This window comes from Carcharhinus amblyrhynchos, chromosome 9 (genome assembly GCF_965287045.1).
Source record: "Carcharhinus amblyrhynchos chromosome 9, sCarAmb.v2.hapA, whole genome shotgun sequence".
NCBI classification, from domain to species: domain Eukaryota; kingdom Metazoa; phylum Chordata; class Chondrichthyes; order Carcharhiniformes; family Carcharhinidae; genus Carcharhinus; species Carcharhinus amblyrhynchos.
The window spans coordinates 48,915,948-48,938,062 of record NC_137332.1 but is presented as its reverse complement, the minus strand read 5'-3'; the positions used below and the strand labels follow the sequence as shown (position 1 = coordinate 48,938,062).

General features: G+C 41.9%; 1 protein-coding gene across 5 annotated transcripts; it reads right to left on the bottom strand.

The window, feature by feature from the left end:
• Positions 1 to 16,929: 16,929 nt before the first annotated feature.
• On the bottom strand, positions 16,930 to 21,789 carry LOC145348369 (GTP-binding protein Di-Ras2-like). 5 transcript variants are annotated; one of them, XM_080196576.1, is made up of 3 exons: positions 21,243 to 21,429; positions 20,515 to 20,627; positions 16,930 to 18,031 (listed from the first exon to the last, which is right to left on the bottom strand). In XM_080196576.1, the coding sequence occupies exon 3, from the start codon at positions 17,925 to 17,927 to the stop codon at positions 17,331 to 17,333; it is 597 nt and encodes a 198-aa protein (XP_080052702.1). In that variant the 5' UTR covers positions 17,928 to 18,031; positions 20,515 to 20,627; positions 21,243 to 21,429; the 3' UTR covers positions 16,930 to 17,330. The 5 variants fall into 5 exon arrangements, with proteins under 5 accessions (XP_080052702.1, XP_080052706.1, XP_080052704.1 ...); XM_080196580.1 differs by lacking the exons at positions 20,515 to 20,627; positions 21,243 to 21,429 and adding an exon at positions 21,451 to 21,789; XM_080196578.1 differs by lacking the exon at positions 20,515 to 20,627 and having other exon boundaries at positions 21,243 to 21,430.
• Positions 21,790 to 22,115: the final 326 nt, after the last annotated feature.

Below are 22,115 nucleotides of genomic sequence, written 5' to 3'. Positions count from 1 at the left end.
CGTGGCGAAAAACTGCAGCAGGCGACGGTGCAGAGGGACCTCGGGGTCCTTGTGCATGAGTCGCAAAAACCCAGCCTGCAGGTGCAGCAGGTGGTCAGGAAGGCGAATGGGATGCTGGCCTTCATAGCGAGGGGGATTGAATATAAAAGTAGGGAGGTCTTGCTGCAGCTGTATAGGGCATTGGTGAGGCCGCAGCTGGAGTACTGTGTGCAGTTTTGGGCGCCGCACCTGCGCAAGGATATTTTGGCCTTGGAGGGAGTGCAGAGAAGGTTTACTAGGCTGATACCGGAGTTGAGGGGGTTGAGCTATGAGGAGAGGCTGAATAAACTAGGCTTGTACTCGTTAGAGTTTAGAAGAATGAGGGGAGATCTCATTGAGATGTATAAGATGATGAATGGGATGGATAGGATAGAGGTGGAAAGACTCTTCCCGCTCAAAAAAGACAGTAGGACTAGGGGGCACAGCCTCAAGATAAAGGGGGGGCGGTTCAGAACGGAGTTGAGGAGGAACTTCTTCACTCAAAGGGTGGTGAATCTCTGGAATTCTCTGCCCGTTGAAGTGGTGGAGGCTGCCTCGCTAAATATTTTTAAGAAGCGGGTTGATGGGTTTTTGATAAGAGAGGGGATTAAGGGTTATGGGGAGAGGGCGGGAAAGTGGAACTGAGCCACGACAGATCAGCCATGATCTTATTGAATGGCGGGGCAGGCTCGAAGGGCCAGATGGCCTACTCCTGCTCCTATTTCTTATGTTCTTATGTTCTTATGTTCTTATTTCCCAAGAGGAGGTAAAGTTTTGCCCGTCCGTAGTTGGGCCATCCACATATTGAATGAGAAATTCCTCCTGAATATACTCAACAATGTCTCTCCATCCGACCCTCTAATACTATGGCTGTCCCAGTCAATGTTGGGAAAATTAAAATCTCTGATTATTACCACCCTATTTTTCTTGGAGCTATCTGTAATCTCCTTACATATTTTCTACGATCCTTCCTTATCAGTGGTATATACTTTTGCTGAGCACTGTAAAAAATCGCTTTGAAAGTCTTCCACTGTTCCTCAATAAAGATTTTGCTCCCTGTCTATCTTAGCCACTCTTCCCTCATCCCATTGTAGTCTTCTTTGTTTAAGCACAAGACATTGGTATTGCATTTTAACTTTTCACTCTCCATACTGTGATCGCTTCTTCTGAGAGGATCCCTAACTGTAAGATTATTAATTATTCCCATCTCATTACACAGGACCTAATCTAGGATAGCTTGTTCCCTCATAAGTTCCATTACATACTGTTCAAGGAAGCTAACACAGATACATTCTGTGAACTCGTCCTCACGGCTGCCTTGACTGTCCTACTTTGACCAATCGACATGTAGATTAAAATCCCCCATGACAATTGCTGTACCAGTTTTACATGTATCAGTTACTTCTTTGTTTATTTCTTGCCCCACTGTGATGTTATTATTTACTTGGCAATGTGGAAAATTGCCCATATATGCCCTCTACAAGCAGGACAAATCCAACCTGGCCAATTACCGCCCCATCATCGACTTTCAACCATCAACAAAGTGATGGAAGGGGTCGTCAACAGTACAATCAAGGAATGGTGAACAATCAGAAAACCAATTAAATATCCCCATCCTCAATTATGGAACAGCCCAGCACATCAGTGCATTTGCAGCCATCTTCAGCCAGAAGTGTTAGGCGGATGATCCAACTCAAATGCATACCATCTGCAAGATGCACTGCAGCAACTTACCAAGATGCTTTCAACAGCATCTTTCAAACCATGACCTATATCACCTACAAGCACAAAGGCAGCAGATGCATGGGAACACCACCACTCTGAAGTTCTGCTTCAAGTCACACACCTGCCTGATTTGGAACTATATCACTATTCCTTCATTGTCACTGAGTCCAAATCCTGGAACTCCCTTTCTAACTAGCACTGTGGGTGTTCCTACAACACGTGAACTACAGTGGTTCAGGAAGGCAGCACACCACCACACTTTCAAGGGAAATTAAGGACAGGCAATAAATGCTGGCCTAGGCATTGAAGCCCACAACCCAGGAATAAGTAAAAAAAAATATTTGAATGCAATTAAACATTAATATCACACACATATCATATCATCATGACAATAGTGCTATTATATGTGAAAGCATGCACAGCTAAGAGGAAATGATTTCTAACACCTTGGATCTTGAATCCTGCTTCTCTGTAAAATTGCTCAGACCTCTCATGTTGTTGCTGGATGTGCGGGGGGAAGGAATTGAGTTTGTTTTCTCAAACAATTGGATACTTGCTTTGTACATCTGTGGACAAATGCCAAAAGTAGCTTGGAAAAAAATCCAATGTCTATATTTGCTGGAGTTTATAAGAATGAGATGTGATCTCATTAAAACATATAAAAGTTTCAAGGAGTTTGGCAAGGTAAATGCTAAATAAATGTTTCTCCTGGCAGCAGAATTAGAACATGGGCCCACTGTCTTCGAGTGAGGGGTTGGTCATTTAGGACTTAGATAAGGAGAAGTTTATTTGCTCAAATCTTTGTGGAGATTTTTATCCAAAGAAGTTGTGAATGATAAGGCATTGAAAAGATTGAAGTGGTTGATAGATCAGGAAATTCAGGAATATGGAGATGGTGCAGAAAGGTGGAGTTGAATTTGAAAATCAACCATAACCTTGCTGAATGGCAAAGAAAATTTAAAGGCTCTAGTTGCTATTATATTCTTACATTTTTATAAAAGTTGAAAGTAGTTTTGATGTTGAGGGACAGTGACAGTATCATGTCTACAATAGGGTTTGGCTGGACAGTATAAAGTATGAAACATAACTTAATTGCATCATCCCTAGTAAATTGAATCTGCAAAGGTGCTGCACGTTTGACAATTAGAGCAAAGTCCACCTCTAAGCTGTCAGTTGAGGTGCGGGGGGTTACTCATGTGTGAAACATGCCATTGGTACACTTGGATTTAGCTGTCATCCACCATTGCTTCTGTTATATTGTTATATTATTCATAAAGAGGTAGGAATTAATTGTTATAAGAATATATACCTCAGAATGCCATATTCACTGTCGGACTGCAGTCATGTATTGAGTGAGAATGCATAATTGTATCAGTTCATCAATTACATGGACAGCAACAAGAAATATGCTTGATGAAACTCAAGCATTTTGTGTTTAAAATGTGATTATTTCTAATTGAAGGCAATCAGAAGGCAAAATGAGCAGCATTCTCCCAACTTGCCTGCACTCTGTTTTTTGGGGGGGTGGGGGCGTGGGAGGAGGAGGAGTGCAGGCACGGGGAATTTGGCAGTAGCCAAAAAGTAAAATTAGCTTTCAATTCTCCCAGTGGCTGGAGGGAACGTGCAGGCAGAAGAGATTTGAATTCTTGAGGCACTAGGGCAGATTCTGGGGAAGATGGGTTCTCTTCAAGCTGGATGGATTACAAGACAGCAGGACTGGGACCCATATTCTCACACGGTATTTGCTAGTGCTGTTGGAGAGGGTTTAAGCTAGAGTGGCAGGGGTAAGTGAACCTAAACAGGGAGACAAAAAAGAGGGAAATAAAAATAGAATTAAAAGTCAGAAAAGTAGAAAGCAAAGGTGGAACATAGAGGAAGCAAGGGCTTCAGCAAATAGGCCCAGTACAAAAAAACTAAGTGTAAAAATGTTAGAAAGACAAATCTGAAGGCAATGTACCTGAATACTTGAAGCATTCACAACAAGTTGGATGAATTAACAGCACAAAATGATATAAACTGGTATTATAGGATTGCAATTATGGAAAAATGACTGCAGGCTGACCAAGACTGGGAACTAAATAGCCAAGCGTATTTTGAGGAAGGACAAGCGAAAAGGAAAAGAAGTTGGAGTGGCATCTAGATGCTCTACAAGATATAGAATCAGTCTGGGTGGAATAAAGATGAAACAAAGGGAGTTGTCTATATGCCTTCAAACAGTAATTGTGAGGTAGACGGTGGCATTAAAAAGGAAGTTAGAAATGCATGTAACAAGGGTGCAGCAATAATCATGGGTGACACTAATCTACATATAGATTGGTCAAGCTAAATCAGCCATAATACTGTGGTGGATGAATTCCTAGAGTGTGTATAAGATGGTTTTCTGTCCAGTATGTCAAGAAACCAATTGGGGAATATGCTATTCTAGATTTGGTGTTGTGCAATGAGAAGGGGTTAAAAATCTTGCTGTGTTGGATCCTTTAGGGAACCTTGACAATAATATGATAAAATTGTTCATGAGGATGGAACGTGAAGAAGTCCAATTTGAAACTAGGGTCCTAAATCTAAACAAAGGAAACTATGAAAGTATGAGTTATGAGTGGTGAAGATGTATTGAGAAACTTCATTGAAAGGCATGACAGTAGATAGACAATGGTTAATATTTAAGGAATAACGTATGCATTGCAATAGTTAGATATTCCTTACTGATGCAAAAACTCAACAAGAAAAGTGGCCCAACTATGGCTTTCAAAAGAAATTAAAGATAATATTAGATCCAAAGAGGAGTCACATGAAGTTGTTAGAAAAAGTAGCAAGCCTGAGGATTGGGAGTAGTTCAGAATTCAGCAAAGGACGACCAAGAGAATGATTAAGAAGGGAAACATGGGGAATGAGCGTAAACTTGCAAATAAAATAAAAACAGACTGTAAGAGTATGTAAAAACAAAAAAAATTAATGAAGGCAAATGTAGGTCGCTTACAATCCAAAACTGGGAATTTATAATAAAGAACAGGGAAATGGCAGAGCAATTAAAAACAACTTTCTGCCACTTTAACAATTACTTTAGTCCTGTCTTCATAGAGGAAGACACAAATAATTTCCCAGAAATGCTCGGGAACCAATAGTCTAATGAGTGCGAGGAATTGAAGAAAATTAATACTAAAAAAGAAGTGCTGGAGAAATTAATGGGTCTGACAGCTGATAAACCCACAGGGCCTGATAATCTACATCCCAGGGTACAAAATGAGGTGACTGTGGAAATAATGGCTGCACTGATTGTCTTCTTCCAAAATTATGATTCTGGAACAGTCCCGGCTGATTGGATGGTGGCAAATGTAATCCTGCCCTTTAAAGAAGGAGGGAGGGAGAAAATAAAGAATTACAGAGTAGTTAGTCTCACATCAGTAGTAGGGGTAATACTAGAGTCTATTTTAAAATATGTGATAACAGGGCAGTTAGAAAATATCAACGGAATTTGACAAAGTCAACATGGATTTATGAAAGGGAAATCATGGCCAGAATTTTACTGGCCCGCCCGCCAGGGGCATCGGAACAGGCAAGGGGTGGAACATGGAAAGGTCTGTTGAACTCACGGGATTTTATGGTTTTGGGCAAGTGAAGCCATAAAATCCTGCTCCATGTTTTAAAACCACCTGGACTTTTTTTGAGGATGTTGGTAGTAATGTAGACAAGAATGTAGCATATCTGGAATTTCAGAAAACGTTTGTTAAAATCCCACATCAGAGGTTAGTTTGTAAAATTGAAGCACATGGGATTGGGATAATATACTTGCACGGATTGTGAATTGGTTAGCAGATAGGAAACAGAGAGTAGGAATGAATGGGTCTTTTTTGAAGTGGCAGACATTAGTGCTTGGGCCCCAGCTGTTCACAATATACACCAATGATTTGGGTGAGGGAACAAAATGTAATATTTCCAAGTTTGCTGATGACACAAAATTTGGTGGGAACGTAAGTGGTGAGGAGAATATTAAGAGGCTTCAAGATGATTTAGATAAGTCGAGTGAGTGGGCAAATACACAACAGGTGCAGTATAACATAGATAAATATGAAGTTATCCACTTCAGACAAAAAAACAGAGTATTAGTTAAATGGTGATAGATTGGGAAATGTTGACATACAAAAGGACCTGGGTGTCCTTGCACACCAACTACTGAAAGCAAGCATGCAGGGGTAGCAAGCACGAGGAAGGCATATGGTATGTTGACTTCTGTGCAGGAGGTACAGGACCATGGATGTGTTACTGCAGCGGTATAGGGTCTTGGTGAGAACACATGGAGTATTCTGCGCAGTTTTCATCTCCTTATCTAAGAAAGGATATGCTTGCCATAGAGGGAGTACAGCAAAGGTTCATCAGACTGATGCCTGTAATGTCAGAATTGTTATATGAGGAGAGATTGGGTTGACTAGGCTTGGAATTCAGAAGAATGAGAGGGATTCTCATTGGAATGTGTAGAATTCTGACAGGGCTGGACAGACTGGATGCAGGGATGTTGTTTCCTCTGGATGGGCTATCTAGAACAAGGGGTCATTGTCTCAGGACATGGGGTGGGCCAATTAGGACTGAAATGAGGAGAAACTTCTTCACTAAGGATGGTGAAACTGTGGAATTCTCCACTATAGAGGACTGTGGAGACCAAGTGACTGAATATAAGGAAATAGATAGATTTCTGGAGTCTAATGATGTTCAGACGGATGGGGAGAGCATGAAAGCTGAGACAGAGGATCAACCATGATCATATTGACCAGATTCACAGGACTGAATTGTCTTCTCACTCTTTTATTTCTATCTTTCTAATGGTGGGTTGGTCATCCCTCTGGCAAGTGGAGCGAAATTCATTTGTTTGTCATAAATGCTCATTAAACCAGCTGCTTGCTGGTGTCCCATCAAACCTTCCAAACTTGCTTTGTGGCAGCAGGAAATCATATTGCTGTCAAACCCAATTGCTGAAGAGTGGTGCGCGCAAGGCAGCCTTCAGTTGGCAGGAGACTTTGGGGTGTGTGCATCAAAGCCTTTATGCCACAGTGCTGCGCTTCTCCTGATGCGCTGTACACCACTCTGCCAGGGCAGACTAGTTCTGCCCTTTATCTCCATGCTGAGCTGGTCTTCATGAACAGCACCGTGCTGTAGGACTCACAGTACCACCACATCAAAGGTCTGAAGTTCAACCTGGGCGGAATGCGAGGTTCTGGGGAGTGGGACTCTGATAAAGGCAAGAGGGACAATGTGAAAGGAGAGTTATGAAAGGAATGGGGAAAGGATGAGGGCTCACGGAGACAGGCAGAGGTGCAAGGAGGTGGATGAAGACGAATAATGAAGGCAGAGGGAAAGCTGTGAGGAAGGAAGCTGGACTCTGACAAAGCTGCATAAAGCACTCTGAAACAAGGGAGTCAAAGCAATACTATATCTTTTATTGGAAAGGGTTGGATGTAGACTTCAGAGGTAGTGGGTAGAGGTCCAAATGGGGCATGGGTGATGGATTTGAAGGGTTAAAGGCAGTTGAATCAAGGTACAGACTTCTTCTTGTGGGTGCTATCCTTTTCCCCCTGGGTTGCTGACATGGTCTGGTGAAGACAGCTGGACAGACTGATTATGAATATTTTGGACTGGTATTTAAATATGGCTCTGGATCTTCAAACCTGTCAGCTGCCAGCCCACCAGGAGAACTAGAGGGCAACTTGCCTGTGTATAATTAGTGAGGTTTAATGTGCAGCACAGTAGCGCAATGGTTAGCACTGCTGCCTCACAGGTCCAGGGACCCACGTTCAATTCTGGCCTAGGGTGACTGTCTGTGTGGAATCTGTACATTCTCCCCATGTCTGCATGGGTTTCCTCCAGGTGCTTTGGTTTCACCCTACAGTCCAACAATGTGTGGGTCAGCTTGATTGGCCATGGTAGTGGGACTAGCAGGGTAAATAAGTGGTGTTACAGGGATACGGCCAGCGTGAGATTGTTGTTGGTGATGGGTCAAATGGCCTCCTTCTGCACTGTAGAGATTTCAAGAGCAGGATCCTGCAATTCTGGTTGACGGGACAGGCCCTACTGGAACTGCTCATCACTGCATTTAGTTTCAAACTGGGAGAATGCTGGTGAAGAGTTCCTCTTCTTTCCTCAGGAGGTATGGATATTAGGAAATTTCCATTGGAAACCTTATTATGGCACTGTTGCAGCTGATGGGGGAAAAGACTGTTCATTTGGCTTAAAGACATGAACTACAAGTGATGAGGGAAAACAAGACAAGTGATTGAGAAGCAGTTTGAAAATCTGAAAAAATCTTGTTATTCAGTTCATTAAATTGCTCAGTTTCTTGCTATACTGGGCAGTTAAACTGATGACAGACAACTCTGTGTTAGTCATGCATGGATAAAGAATGATAAACTTGCTTTGAAAGTAGCACATTTCAAGACCTCAAGATATCCCAAAGTATTCCGCAGCCAACTGAGTAACTTTGAAGTGTGGTCACTTTTCTAGTGCAGAAAAAAATGGCAGAAAATGGCATGGTCATCTGTGAAAATGGTTTGGATGTGTAAATAAAATGTTCAAATTAAACTTTAGCCTATTTTGGGCAGTGACACATGGTTATCACTGCTGCCTCACGGTGCCAAGAACCCAGGTTTGATTCACAATTTGGGTTACTGTCTGCGCAGAGTCTGCATGTTCTCCCTGCGTCCATGTGGGTTTTTTTCAGGTGCTTCAGTTTCCTCCCACAGCCTGAAAGTCGTGCTATTAACCATGCTAACTTCTCCCTCAGTGTACCCAGACAGCTACCAGAGTGTGGCAACTAGGGGATTTTCACAGTAACATCATTGCAGTGTTAATGTAAGTCTACTTATGACACTAATGGGTAAACTCAAACTTAATCTTCCTGTACCACTCAAACCATACCCTTCCCCACCCCGCCCCATCCCACCATACACACCAGAAATTCACTTGTTTCATCATCTGGGTGAAGGCCTAAAGATCACTGCCCCATGTTACAATTAGTAAAATTTACTTTTTACCCACAAGTTAGGTTAACAATCAAAGAATGTAGGCTTAAACATTTGAGATGTGAACTATTCCATCACCCTGACCTAATATGAATCACCCTGATAAGCAAAAGCGATTGTAAAAATACTGAATAAGATAAATGAACAAAATGTATGAATTCCAGCAGTGATAAAATCTGACACAACTGTAAGTGGCTGCAACTGTCACTATTAAACAGTCTTTGACTCAAAAGACAGAGAAATGCATGTTCCATATAGATGTTAATTTCAGGGTTTATTGTAATTGGGAAACTCATTGAATGTATAGCACATACAGGCATTTGTTCCCATGTGGGTGGCAAGCAGGCATTAGTATGGAGGAAAACAACGCATATAATTAAAGTGCTCCCTGGCCTACTTTCAGACGCCCACACAAATTCAAAGCTATCACGACCCAGAGACACTATCAGAATTATTAATGCTTAAAGGCTAAACAACGTTAAAGCATTTTCTCTTCAAAATTATTTTCGGAGATGTTTCCATAAAATATTTTACTTGGCTTAATGAAAATAAAAATCACTTGTCTCATATGAGTTGGAAATTTCTTTTGTTAGTATTGTCTTGGTATGAAAAGGTCTGAAATGGAACTGAATGTTAATAAATGCGGTATTTCTGACTCATTCTGACTACTGACATTCTGCACTGCTTTCATCTTTTGGGAGATTCTAGCAACTTACAGGAATCCCAAGACAGAAGAAAGAATTTCCTGGAATCTTTTGTCAGCTGGAGCTCCCCGATATGCCCATTGATAAATACACTGCTCCTTCAATGCAGGCAGATCTACCATAGACTGGGCATCTTTAACCTTCTGCTTGATTGCCCACAGGTCCAGCTTATTTCCTGGTTAAGGGGCCATCAATCATCTTGGATGGGCACAAGGGTCACTAGATGCTGCAAAGGCAGCAAGTGGGAAGTGCAATGACTATGTTGTCTTACAGTGTTATAAGTGGGCCAAATAATCACACAGAATTTTTTAAACATTCCTGCAACTTCTGGCACCTGGAAAGAAAACTGCTGCTTGCTTTGAGGACAAGCCAACGTGTTATTTTGGCAAAAGAGCCAAATCAGGTGCTAAATGAGTGCTGTACTAATAAAAGATCTTTGTTTAAAAGACTGGTAATAGCAAATTTTGATCCTAATTGCTGATTATTATCAGCATGGTAATAGCAAATTTTGATCCTAATTGCTGATTACCATAATCTTAATTTGCCTTGAAGTGCTAAAACAGACACATGCAGATACAATACTCAATGGCTGGTTACACATAATTCTACTCACCTGCTTCCACTGAAGATTGGTTGGCACACACCAGCTCAGCATGGCTCAGGAGCTGAGTGAGAAAACACACATTGCTCAGACTTGATATTGGAGATTCTGATGGAAGAGATCCAGAGAAGGAGGGATACCTTGGGCTAGGTAAGGAGTACCTGGTCCTTCTCTCTCTCTCTCCCATGTAGCATTTGGTGTTACACTACCTGACTTTGTGCCTCTGCATTCCTTCTGCAGAGCAACGAGGACCTGAGCAAGGTGCTGATGACCTTTCTCCTGCCGACCCTGATAAGAACATAAGAGCATAAGAAATAGGAGCAGGAGTAGGCCATCTAGCCCTTCGAGCCTGCCCCGCCATTCAATAAGATCATGGCTGATCTGTTGTGGCTCAGTTCCACATTCCCGCCCTCTCCCCATAACCCTTAATCCCCTCGCTTATCAAAAACCCATCAACCCGCGTCTTAAAGATATTTAGCGAGGTAGCCTCCACCACCTCAACGGGCAGAGAATTCCAGAGATTCACCACCCTTTGAGTGAAGAAGTTCCTCCTCAACTCCGTTCTAAACCGCCCCTCCTTTATCTTGAGGCTGTGCCCCCTAGTCCTATCATCCTTTCTGAGCGGGAAGAGTCTCTCCACCTCTGTCCTATCCATCCCATTCATCATCTTATACGTCTCAATGAGATCTCCCCTCATTCTTCTAAACTCTAATGAGTACAAGCCTAGTTTATTCAGCCTCTCCTCATAGCTCAACCCCCTCAACTCCGGCATCAGCCTAGTAAACCTCCTCTGCACCCCCTCCAAGGCCAAAATATCCTTGCGTAAGTACGGCGCCCAAAACTGCACACAGTACTCCAGCTGCGGCCTCACCAATGCCCTATATAGCCGCAGCAAGACCTCCCTACTTTTATATTCAATCCCCCTCGCTATGAAGGCCAAGATATCCAAGATATCCAATAATATGGAATTGTACAGCACATTTTCTTCAGGCAAAGCCCTCAGGTAATTTGCAGAATAAATTTTGCTATATTGATGATGTATTTTTGATGAATTATTACCAGCATATTCTGTTTTTATTTCCAACTTGTGAAAGTCTCCCAATGTGTGGTAAATGTCCTCTTCAGATCTCCAGTAGCTGTTTAAAGATCTTCTGGACAGCTATGCTATGTGTTTTCACTTATTTATATTTATTAACGTCACAAGTAGGCGTATGTTAACATTGCAATGAAGTCACTGTGATAGTCCCCTAGTGGCCACACTTCAGCGCTATTCAGGAACACTGAGGGAGAATTTAGCATGGCCAATGCAGTTAACCAGTATGTCTTTCAGACTGGCCAATGCAGTTAACCAGTATGTCTTTCGAACTTTGGGAGGAAACCGGAACACCTGGAGGAAACCCACGCAGACACAGGGAAAATGTGCAGACTCCAGACAGAAAGTGACCCAAGCTAGGAATCAAACCTGGGTCCCTGGTGCTGTGATGCAGCAATGCTAATCATTGTACCACCGTGTCGCCCTTAGTGCAAGCTACAATTCCTTTACGAAGATGGCAGCTTGAACTAAATGCAATCTAAACTACCATTTCAGCACAAGGCCCCACTTTAGCTACTACGGACGTTCCTTAGTGCCTGTGGTGTCTGAGGATTTGTAATTTGTCATTCGTCCCTGTTTCCATAAGGCAATACTCAATTGTTCTTTGATCGAAAACATTGTGAAAGCCAGCTGATTACTTTTGGGTGGATGTATTATGTATACAACATAATTTCTGGAAGAAAATGAGTTATAGGAAGCTGATGGAACAGTTCTCCCTGCTTTGCTAAGATGAAGTAGAACTAAATAAGCTCAGAGAAGTTCCCTGATTGTCTAAGACAGCAATGCACTGCTGGCAGACTGATGTGAATAATGTCACCAGAGGCCACCTAGAAGTATTTAGATGCGTGTAAAGGCTATCATTAATTTCACAACAGGCAGGTGAAAAGAGGCTGAAGTTAGGTTCCAACAGTTGATAAATCTCTGATGATGCCAGAGGCAACCCACAGTCTTCTAAAAATAACTTGCTTACTATTTGCAAATATATAATGCCTTTAATTTAGAAAGTAGTTACAAGGTGATTCACACAGATATAATCTTGAAGAACAGGAACCAAGCCAAAGAGAAAAATATTTAGATGAGGTGACTAAAAGCTTTGCCAAAAGAAATTGCATTTATTTAACACTTTTCATGATTATAGGATGTTCCAAAGATCTTCAACAGTCAATTAAGTACTTTTGAAGTGTCAGCACTGTTGCATTGTAGGAATTGCATCAACCAATTTATGCACAGCAAGCTCCCACAAGTAACATTGTGAAAATGACACAATAATCTGTTTTTGTGATGTTAACTAAGCAATAAATATTGGCAATGACACCAAAGAGAACTCCCTTACTATTCTTCAAAATAGGGCCTTATGATCTTTTACCCTAATCTCTATCATTGTAACACTCCCTCAGCACAGTGAATTTTAAAATTATTTAGTGTCATAAGTAGGCATACATTAACATTGTAATTAAATTATTGTGAAAATCCCCTAATTACCACACTCCAGCTCCTGTTCAGGTTTACTAAGGAAGAATTTAGCATGGCCAATGCACCTAACCAGCACATCTTTAGGACTCTGGGAAGAAACCGGAGCACCCAGAGGAAATCCACACAGACACGGGAGGAATGTGCAGACTGCACAGACAGTGACCTAAACCACTCTCAGTACAATACTCTCCACCTTGTGGATGCTCCGCTGTATCTCCAGTTGCTGCTCTATCTCCATAACCTGGGCTTTTAAGAGCTGCAGATGGAGACACTTTCTGTACACATGCTGATTCTGGGCATTGGGAATGTTCTTGGCTTCCCATGTGGAGCATACGTGACTTACCCCTTTAAATTTAACATTTGAAAGGTACTTAATATCAAATAATATCAATTACTCCAGGATCCTTCTTCCCTGGTTCTCTTTCTATATATTATAGCCCTTAGAAACAAGAAACCGCAAAAAGACCTTATAAACTATAAATGATAAAAGTTGTAAATACTTATCCTACCTTACCCACTACTCACCAGTCAGCTTTCTCCCTTGTAGCCTCCACTTCTGCATCAAGGCAAGACCATTCTCTGAAGATTAAAGAAGTTAAGAAGCAAAGAAAAAAAGAAAAAAGCACCTCTTCCCCTCAGCACCGAATTCATATTTCTGCCCCATTCCCATAATTTCTAGAATTGTGGGTCCTGTGAGATCTTGAACTTCAATTAAATGATCTATATTTCCTCTTGGCTTCAGCTAGTTGCACTTCAATATAATCTTGATTGATAGTCTATCGCAGATATAGACTATGAAAGAATATCACTTGTCCATCTAACAAAGTTCCAGACAACATGAAACAACTCATGCTGATTGCAATATGGCAGAAGTTCCAGTGGAAAAAGAGAAGTGGTCCAATAGCATGAGATAGACCTAACTTTTGAGAGTTAGGTGAGTGCCATTGTTGCATCTGTGTAGGTGCAAGTGACTTTGGACATGACAATGTGCCCATGACTCTGAAGGAGTTCCATGTCTTTTGCTGGCAGAGCAAGAATCCTAGATTTCTTTTGGTCCAGCGTTTGTTCTGTAGATTAAGGTGTTTGACTTCTTCTACAGGGGCACTGTCTCCCAAATGATGGCACATACAAGTTTATAATAGTATAATAGTCAACTCCATAGCTGCAGAAATGTGGCTGAATTTCAACTACCCACAGGCAACGAGGGATTGGCAACAAATGCCAGCCAGCCAGTGATACCCATTTTTCACTAATGAATAAAAGAAAAATGGCTTGCTGAAGAAATTCATTTTTCTAGGCATGAAAGGTGTGCCCAGAATGTTATGAGAGAAATTCTAAGTGTCCAGCTACAGTGAAAATGGGAGGGTTGTAGATCTGCTATTTTTTGGGTGAGATGTTATGCCTAATCTTGTGCACACGCGTTTAAAAATGGATTAGACCATCTCTAGCTATTACAGGCAGTTGGCAAGGCTTAATACACCAGCCAGCAACAGAGGGACCTGTGCTTACACATGTGTAATTCCAACAGCAGAGGGATCTAATGCGCATATGTAGACTTCTGTGTCTGTACATCTGTAATAGCGAAAGCAGAGGCCTGACAGAGAGAGAAAAGGCTGTCAGCTTTCTGCTTTTGGATCCAGTCTGAACCAATCCCCCTCCCACAATTGTGGGGGCCCATGGTCAATCGCAAGCCTCACACCTCGCAAAATGTAGTCCCCACCATCCCCCACTGCCCAGACAGATTGCACCCCCCCTCCACTGATTTGTTGCAGAGTGGCGGCAGGTTCCGCCTCCCTCACCCCACCGACCAGAGCTGCAGAGTGGCAGCGAGGCTCTCCTCCTGCATCCCAGCGAGCAGAGCTGCAGTGGAAGAATTATGTCCCTCCCTGCCTGATTGGGCTGCCCTGGCCTGGCCCCATCCAAGGGGCACTGCCTCTTCAGATCCCGCCCCATAGGCCCTGCCCCTGTCAGTCTTACCTCCCAGTACTACCAGGCGGGCAGTGTCAATGCACTTGGTGGGCAGTGCAAAGGTGCCAGGCTGGCACTGCCAAGATCTCCCATTGCCCTTAGCCTCCCGGGGGGGCCTTAGTGACCTCTGGTTCTACCAGCGAGGGGAACACAATTATTCCTGTGTCTGGGGAACAGGTATTTTCCTCGCCAAAGAAAACTGCCCCTGGCGAGGCCATAAAGGCAAGTGATGCAGGATGATTGAGCCCAGGCTTGCTAATAACCTGGAAATCAATAATTTAATAAATTTAAATAAGTTATTCCGCCTCTCATCAAAAATGGATGAGAGGCTGACCTCGCCAGAAATCCAGATGTGATAAGATTGCGAGAGCTGAGAGCTGAGAAATCAGGCACAATCCTGATGTCTTGGCTCTCATGTGATTTTACCGTCATTGTTCTGCCCACTGACGGGCGGGGCGAACCGGTAAAATTCCGCCCGGTATCTTAGGAGTGGTCAAATTTGATTGACTTGAACCTGAACTGGTATTATTGAACATCACAGAGACCAGCCAAATAGAAGAACATGGAGAAAGGTAATCTGAAAGCCAAATGAATCACAGTCATTACAGCAGAGAGGAGCCATTCAGTCTAATGACTCCATGTTATGGATGTCTGAATATAGCAAACTCAAATAATTGCTCATAGTGCTGAATTCTGACAAAAGGTTTATACTTGAAGAGCCAGCTGGCTCACATTTTCTCATCAGATGCAGCATTTTCTGATTTTGTTAGTAATTTTCATCATCTGCACTATTTCTTATTTAGCTCAAATATTTGCTTTCCTTCACTGGAGACTGACAAACTTTAGGGACCTAGAAAATGGGGAAGAAATAATAAAAGGAATAAATTCAGGATGTGCCAAAGTACGTCAAAGTCAAATAGTTAACTTTGAAATGCACTCTTTCTTGTCAGCAAAGACAACAGCCAATCTGCACACAAGGTAACAGCAGAGATAAACGATCAGTTAAATTGTTTTGGCTGCTGGTTCAAGGTTACATTTTGGCTAAGACATCTCCACCTGAATAGGCAAATGGGACTCAGTTTAAATCTCATCTGAAAGTTGTCATTTCTGATATAGTACTCCTTCAATAATATTGTGTGGAAGAAATCAACTTCTGTGCTCGACAACAAGTAAACGTGAGGTTAGAGAATGAAATTACAAAAGGTTGCCTCAGTGGCTCAGTTGGTTAAGGCTGCTGCTGTATATCACGAAGGCCACCTTCAAAGCCAATGTCTGTGTTGAGTTTGCCAATTACATCTTAAATCATGCTACAGCTCAACTCACATCTACTAGATATAGAAAGCAGAAAAACTATCTAGAGTTTCTGTTCCTGATTACAATCCATCAATCTCTAATATAAGTGCCTGAATGTGATCTTACATGTGGTTGAAGAACAGGAAGAACATACTAATGATAAAGCAATGGAAATCCCCAGAAATTTCATATAGAACAATTGATATGTATTGCTGAGTCAAAGACCAGGAAGTGTAAATGTTAAAAGGTTTGTGCTGAAGATGGTTGATCCAGATCAAGGTATCAGTAAAGGTACTACAATTGGATTCAGTGTTCTTAAGTAAGTGAGGAAAAACACATGAATATTTTTTGCATCTAATCATTACCTAATGTACTTAGGCATTAGATAAGGAAAAGGTGAAATCTCCGTTGTCAAATACTTTGATAGCACTCAAACATAAACACGCCGGCGAGATACTGGAGGGCTGTTGTATATGTTGTGTTTTTTTTTGCACATAGCCTGGAATTTTTGGAATTTAAATCAATTCTGGAGCATCAGTACAATTCAAATGGTTGGGTAAAGGTTCAATTATGCATTCTCCAATTTCAGCTGTGGGGAAGTGTTGAACTGAAGCCGGGTCTCTCCACAGAGATCAGAAATGAAAAAGAGTTGTTTTCAGGTCACTACTGTCCAGTTCAGAATAGGATCCTGGAACTGTCTGTTCAACATGTTTGTCCCATGTGTGTGGACATTATGAGAGAAGTGGGGGTGGGTGAGTTTGGCGGCTGAGAACATAATTTTAAAACTGTCTCCCTGCCTCTGAATTAAATTGGCAAACAATTGGCCAAGTTCTCAGTTGTGGTCATTCCCCAGCTTTCCCTGTTGAAATATGCAGGTATATGGAATTGGTAGAAGCAGGAGCAGAATGTGAAACAATGCGAAACTCATTGTTAACTGATGCATGAAGCATGGTCAGTTAATCCAGGCAGGAGAGGACATCAATGCTGTGGCATGTACCCCAGGCCAAGTCACTATCTTGAAGGAAGAAAATTGGAAGGAGAAATAAATGTCAACAATCAAATGTATTTTCATTGGTTTACTTGAATGTAAAATATTTTCTTTATAAAGTTAAGAATTCTCCAGCCATTATTCATGCAGATACAATTTTAATATGTTTGTTTCATTAATCTTGTACACATGGAAATTATGATTTCAATATGAAAATGCAAAAAGCATGTATTTTCCAACCAACAACCTAAGCTGATAATGCAATCCATCCAGTGATGGGATTTTACATTTTAATTTTTATTCATTAAGAGAACAACTGATTTAAGACTTGTTTTGCCTGTCTTATGGATTGTTTGGAAATGAGTCATTCTGTGGAAAAATGGCCCCCTTTGTACAGGAAGTCTATGAAATCCATGCCTGGCTGCACCATGCCGTAGATATGATTTAAATAGGTTGCATTTCACATTAGGGAACATTTTCCTTTCAGTTTATCTTTTCTCTTCTGTTGTTTGGATTTCTTTCCATCCACCTGCAGGCTCACTGGTCTCCTCTTTTCCAAATTAAGCAACTCTTGGAAAAGTTCCTGCACATTGTAGTTGAGTTTGGCAGAGGTCTCCATAAAAGAACACATCCACTTTGTGGCCAGAGCTTCTCCTTCAGTGGCCTCCACTTCCCTCTGAGTCTCATCCCTCTTATTTCCCACTAACATGATGGGGATGTTCTGAATGTTCCCTTTGATTTGACAGATCTGCTCATAGATGGGCTGAAGTTCCTCCATGGATTGTTTGCTGGTCACAGAGTATACCAGAATGAAAGCATGCCCTTTGGAAATGGACAGCCTTTGCATTGCAGGAAACTGATGACTCCCTGTGGTGTCTGTGATTTGAAGTGTACAGATATTTTTATCACAGCTTATTACTTGCCTGTATGTATCTTCGACTGTTGGAATGTATGTTTCTCTGAAAGTTCCTCTGACAAAGCGCAAGACTAAGGAACTTTTCCCAACTCCTGCAGCTCCAAACACAACTACCCTATAATCATTGCTTTGCTCTGGCATTTCCGAGGATTATGTGCAGCTGCTTGAATCAACAAAATCCTTTTTGGCTAAGAATGGTTTCCGTTGTAATTTTAGCCCCTTACATTCCCAAATATGTTGTGGAGCTGTAAAAAACAAACAAACAGGTAATTAGTGTCATATCCTTTCTACTTCTTTCCACCTCCATAATACTGCCCATCTCCAATCCTACTTCAGCACATCTGCAGGTGAAACCCCCCCCCCAATACTTTTTGCTAATTCCAGATGTTCCAATACTCTCCTCAGCATCTCCCATCTTTTACTTTCCATTAACTTCAGTTCATTTAAAACTCTGCTGGGTGTAATCAGGTATTGGGTAAAGGAAATATTAGGACAGTAAACTAAACAATTGATTAGCAGCATCATAGGTAAGAGAGAGGAAGATATTAAGAAGTCAGAGGAAAGATCAATATTGTCTAGCGCCGTGTGTGCATGGCTGCTACTGGCAGGGTGAATGAGTCGGGAATGCACAAGAGGCAAGAGTTCAATTTAATCCTCACTAGTGCAACAATTAATTCACTGACAGAAGGACAACGATCCTAGCACTGTGACATGGTATCCTCATCCCCAACCGAACTGATCTCTATAAAACAAGAACAAATTGCCTCAGATCACTAAGCAATAACCACACCACTGTATCAGTACATTCCCTGGTATGTACCATGTAATCAAAAAATATACTCTTGTGAAATCACGTTTTACATCAAAAAATTATTTTTGAAATTTGTAAGCCCCTAATTGATTCTCTTAAAAAAAATGCTAAACCCACATTTCAGTCTAACATGGCTGCACATTTGCATGACTATACCCTCAACATTCCAGAACTATTGAAATGGAAACACCTGTCTGGAAATCACCAGGAATCTTGAAAGGGTGAATGGTAGCCATTTTCTATCCCATTGGCAAAGCAATTACCTGGATATTGAACTTAGTGGAGGTAAACCATTAGACTATTATAATCACTTGGATAATGGAACTCAGGCTGACAGAGGAATTTCCAGCCAGGATAACTGGAATGCACCAGCCCCAACCATATTCAGGCCACAAGGTAATTGAAGAAAGAAGGCCACGTGACAAGCCAACCCTTTATGAATTTAAGTTCCTGTTTTCTCTGCAGGAAAATGGGATTAGAATCGATCAGTGCTTGATGGCCTGTGCAGACAAGATGGGCTGAAGAGCCACTTTCTGTGTTGTAAAATGCTATGGGCAGCATTTTACAGCCTCACTCATCCCAAAACCATAAAATCTCACCTGAGGTCAACGAACCTTTTTATGACCTGCCCCTCGCCCAGTCCCGATTCCTGTGATGGATGGGACAGTAAAATTCACCCCTATGATTCTCTGAACAGGACAAGCATCTGAGACACTGAAGGAACAAGACCCTGAGTGGGTTCCTTCCCTCTCCCCCACATCTCTCTCTGCAATTTGCAAAGTTTGAACCCTGCCTGACAGAGATTTTAAAAACAATTTGAGCCAGCACGTGTCTCCAAAAGATGGATAGATTACTCATCTACATCTTTAAACCACCTCAACACCAAAAGTAACAGGACCACTGAGTAAAAGCAGCAGGATCACCAACTGCAGCCTGAAACTGGCCGAATCATCATCCATTACAAGCCATCTAGCCCTTCAATTCTTCAAGTTTACTGGAGTCTAAACTACTTCCTCTATCATCCCATTCTGTAATCTATGTGAGAGTGTGTGTGTGTGAGAGAATGGCAGAACACTTCTATTATTTTATCCAGACTGGGTCAGATACAATAAAAACTAACCCCTTTTTAAAAACTCATGAAAACCGATCTATGTGTGTCTTTTGCAGTCACAGCATGTAAACAGTTAAACACTCACAAAATTGGCAAGTCATAGCAGAAGAGGGAAAAGAGGTTACCTAATCCTAAGAGTACAACAAACATTTCTTCAGAATTCAACCACTTCCAGATAACAAATGCAAATCGACCAAGAAGACAAATGATAGTTGTTGCCAAGATGAAAATCCTATGAATCTGAGATAAAGAATGAATTCATCATATTCACCATAAACCAGTAACTCTAACTTCAGCTGATAAAATCGCAGAAGTTGATTCCAAAATGCTGGCTAAAAACATCAGAATCCATTGCAAAGGAAATGTAATTTTCCATTTCCAGTCCCTACTGCAAACCCCTAATACATTCCAATCACCACGTCTACTAGAGTAAAAAAAACAGCAACTTCCTTCAGACTCCACTGAGATCATTTCACACGATAAATTGAAGTGTCAATTTAGGAGGCTGGGGAGTTTAAAATTCGTTCCACATACATACGGCATGGTTTCCCGCAATCAGTCAAGCTCTGCCGAGTTCACCGATGCCAATTGTGCAACAGTTGGGATGTTCCAATTGGTCATAAAGCCCCCGAATTAGAAACATTGTTTCTTACAGCAATCCTGTGGTGCCTTGCTGGCGGACATGCATAGCTGGGAGTCGGGTGAATACAGCATCAAATGTTGCTGTTATAAAGGGGCTGCTGATAGTCACGTATGGTGAACAGGAGGAATGTCCAGGTTACCGGAGTCAGAGCGGGAATACGCACCTTCCAGAAAGGCGGGCACACAGAATACTTCCCCAACTTCAGGATTAGCAATCCCAGTCAATCCTCTTATTCCTCAAATCGGGGCATCAAGGCTCGCCCGGGGAAGGATATCCCTGGATATGAGTGGGAAAAAATGACAATGTGTTGGGGAGGTGGGGCAAGAAAACAACTGGGAAAGATCTCAGCCTGACGTCAGTTGCATGATGCTGTTCTGGGGTCGATTCCCTCCCTTCCTCCCACATCTCTTACACTCAACTCCGAATGAGCCTCCACATCACTGACATCCCTTGTCTCTCGCCTCCCACCACCTTCCTTTCCTCTACCTCCCCCTCCCCGGTTATTTTGGTCTTTTCAGATTGACAGCTAATGATTGCATTCTGCACACATAGCAATTGATGTAAAGAATTCTGCTCGGTGCAATTATTCTATAAACAGGTTGCCTTGGTTTTGGAAGGGGCTTTTTTTTCAAATCGAAGCCCGGGATTTCTAACTAGATGGGTGCACTGACAAAACTGCTCATATATAAATAAAATACATATATCGCAAGGTTCTGAATAAATATAAGCCATCCATTGTACATCAGCAGACAGACAGCCTCCCCGAAGCAGTAGCTGAAATAAGCCCTGTAAATGGAACAGAATTAGAGCCACAAATAACATTACTTTTACATTTAAAAAAAAGACAACGGAGGCAGAAGGGAAATCCACTCACTAGCTCTGTTTACCTACCTCCAGCAAGTCAGGTTCTCCCAGAGCCAGGCGAGCTGGCAATGATTGTTACTTGACGAGTAATGTACATGAACTGAGGCGGTAGAATTAGAGAGAATTTACAATCGTTTGGTGATTAAGACATCGAACAAAAACACCGATACATCACTTCATGACAAGCAAAGCCTCCCAATGTGAAACATCTTATTTCCTTTCTGCTTGTACATACCTCACGCATGTTTCATGGAGATTTTTTAAAATGTAAATAGGAATTCCTACGTACACTATTTGCCATATAGAAAACAGGGTCAGGGAAAGTCCATTCCTTACAGGGGAGAAGCGAATGCGCTCGAAATAAGGCGAAAGCTCCAACCGTTCTTTCATTTAAGGGAGATTAAGACAAGTCTTTTCAGAGATTTTATCCATTTCTCACTCTCTACATTCGGAATTTCTCAGCCAACTGCGGCAGGAAAAGGTGAACATTCATATCGATTTTCGAAAATACCAACCCCGTTTTTCATTCATTTTTTTGTCAATGTGGAACAGTCCATTCATGGGGCTGAAAAAAGAACGTTTAATGATGGTTACGTGGAAAGATACAGAAGATACAACAAGACCCTTCAGCCCAACCACACTCACAATTCCCTTGTTCCCAAACACCTTCCAGCCTTTTCTCTTCCAGCCGCTCCAGCTGTTGTTGAACGTTGATATGGGAGAGAAACTTAATGCCCGGTTTTGCAACGGTGAAAAACCTCTCTACGTTCTGCTGCCTCCAAGCAACATTGAACTACTTCAGAGAACATACTGGCTCCGGCACCTTTCAGAGCTTCAGGATAAAGTGCTACACCAGTTGTAGCATTCCGAAAGCGAAGTTGAAGTACACTCAGAGGCGCT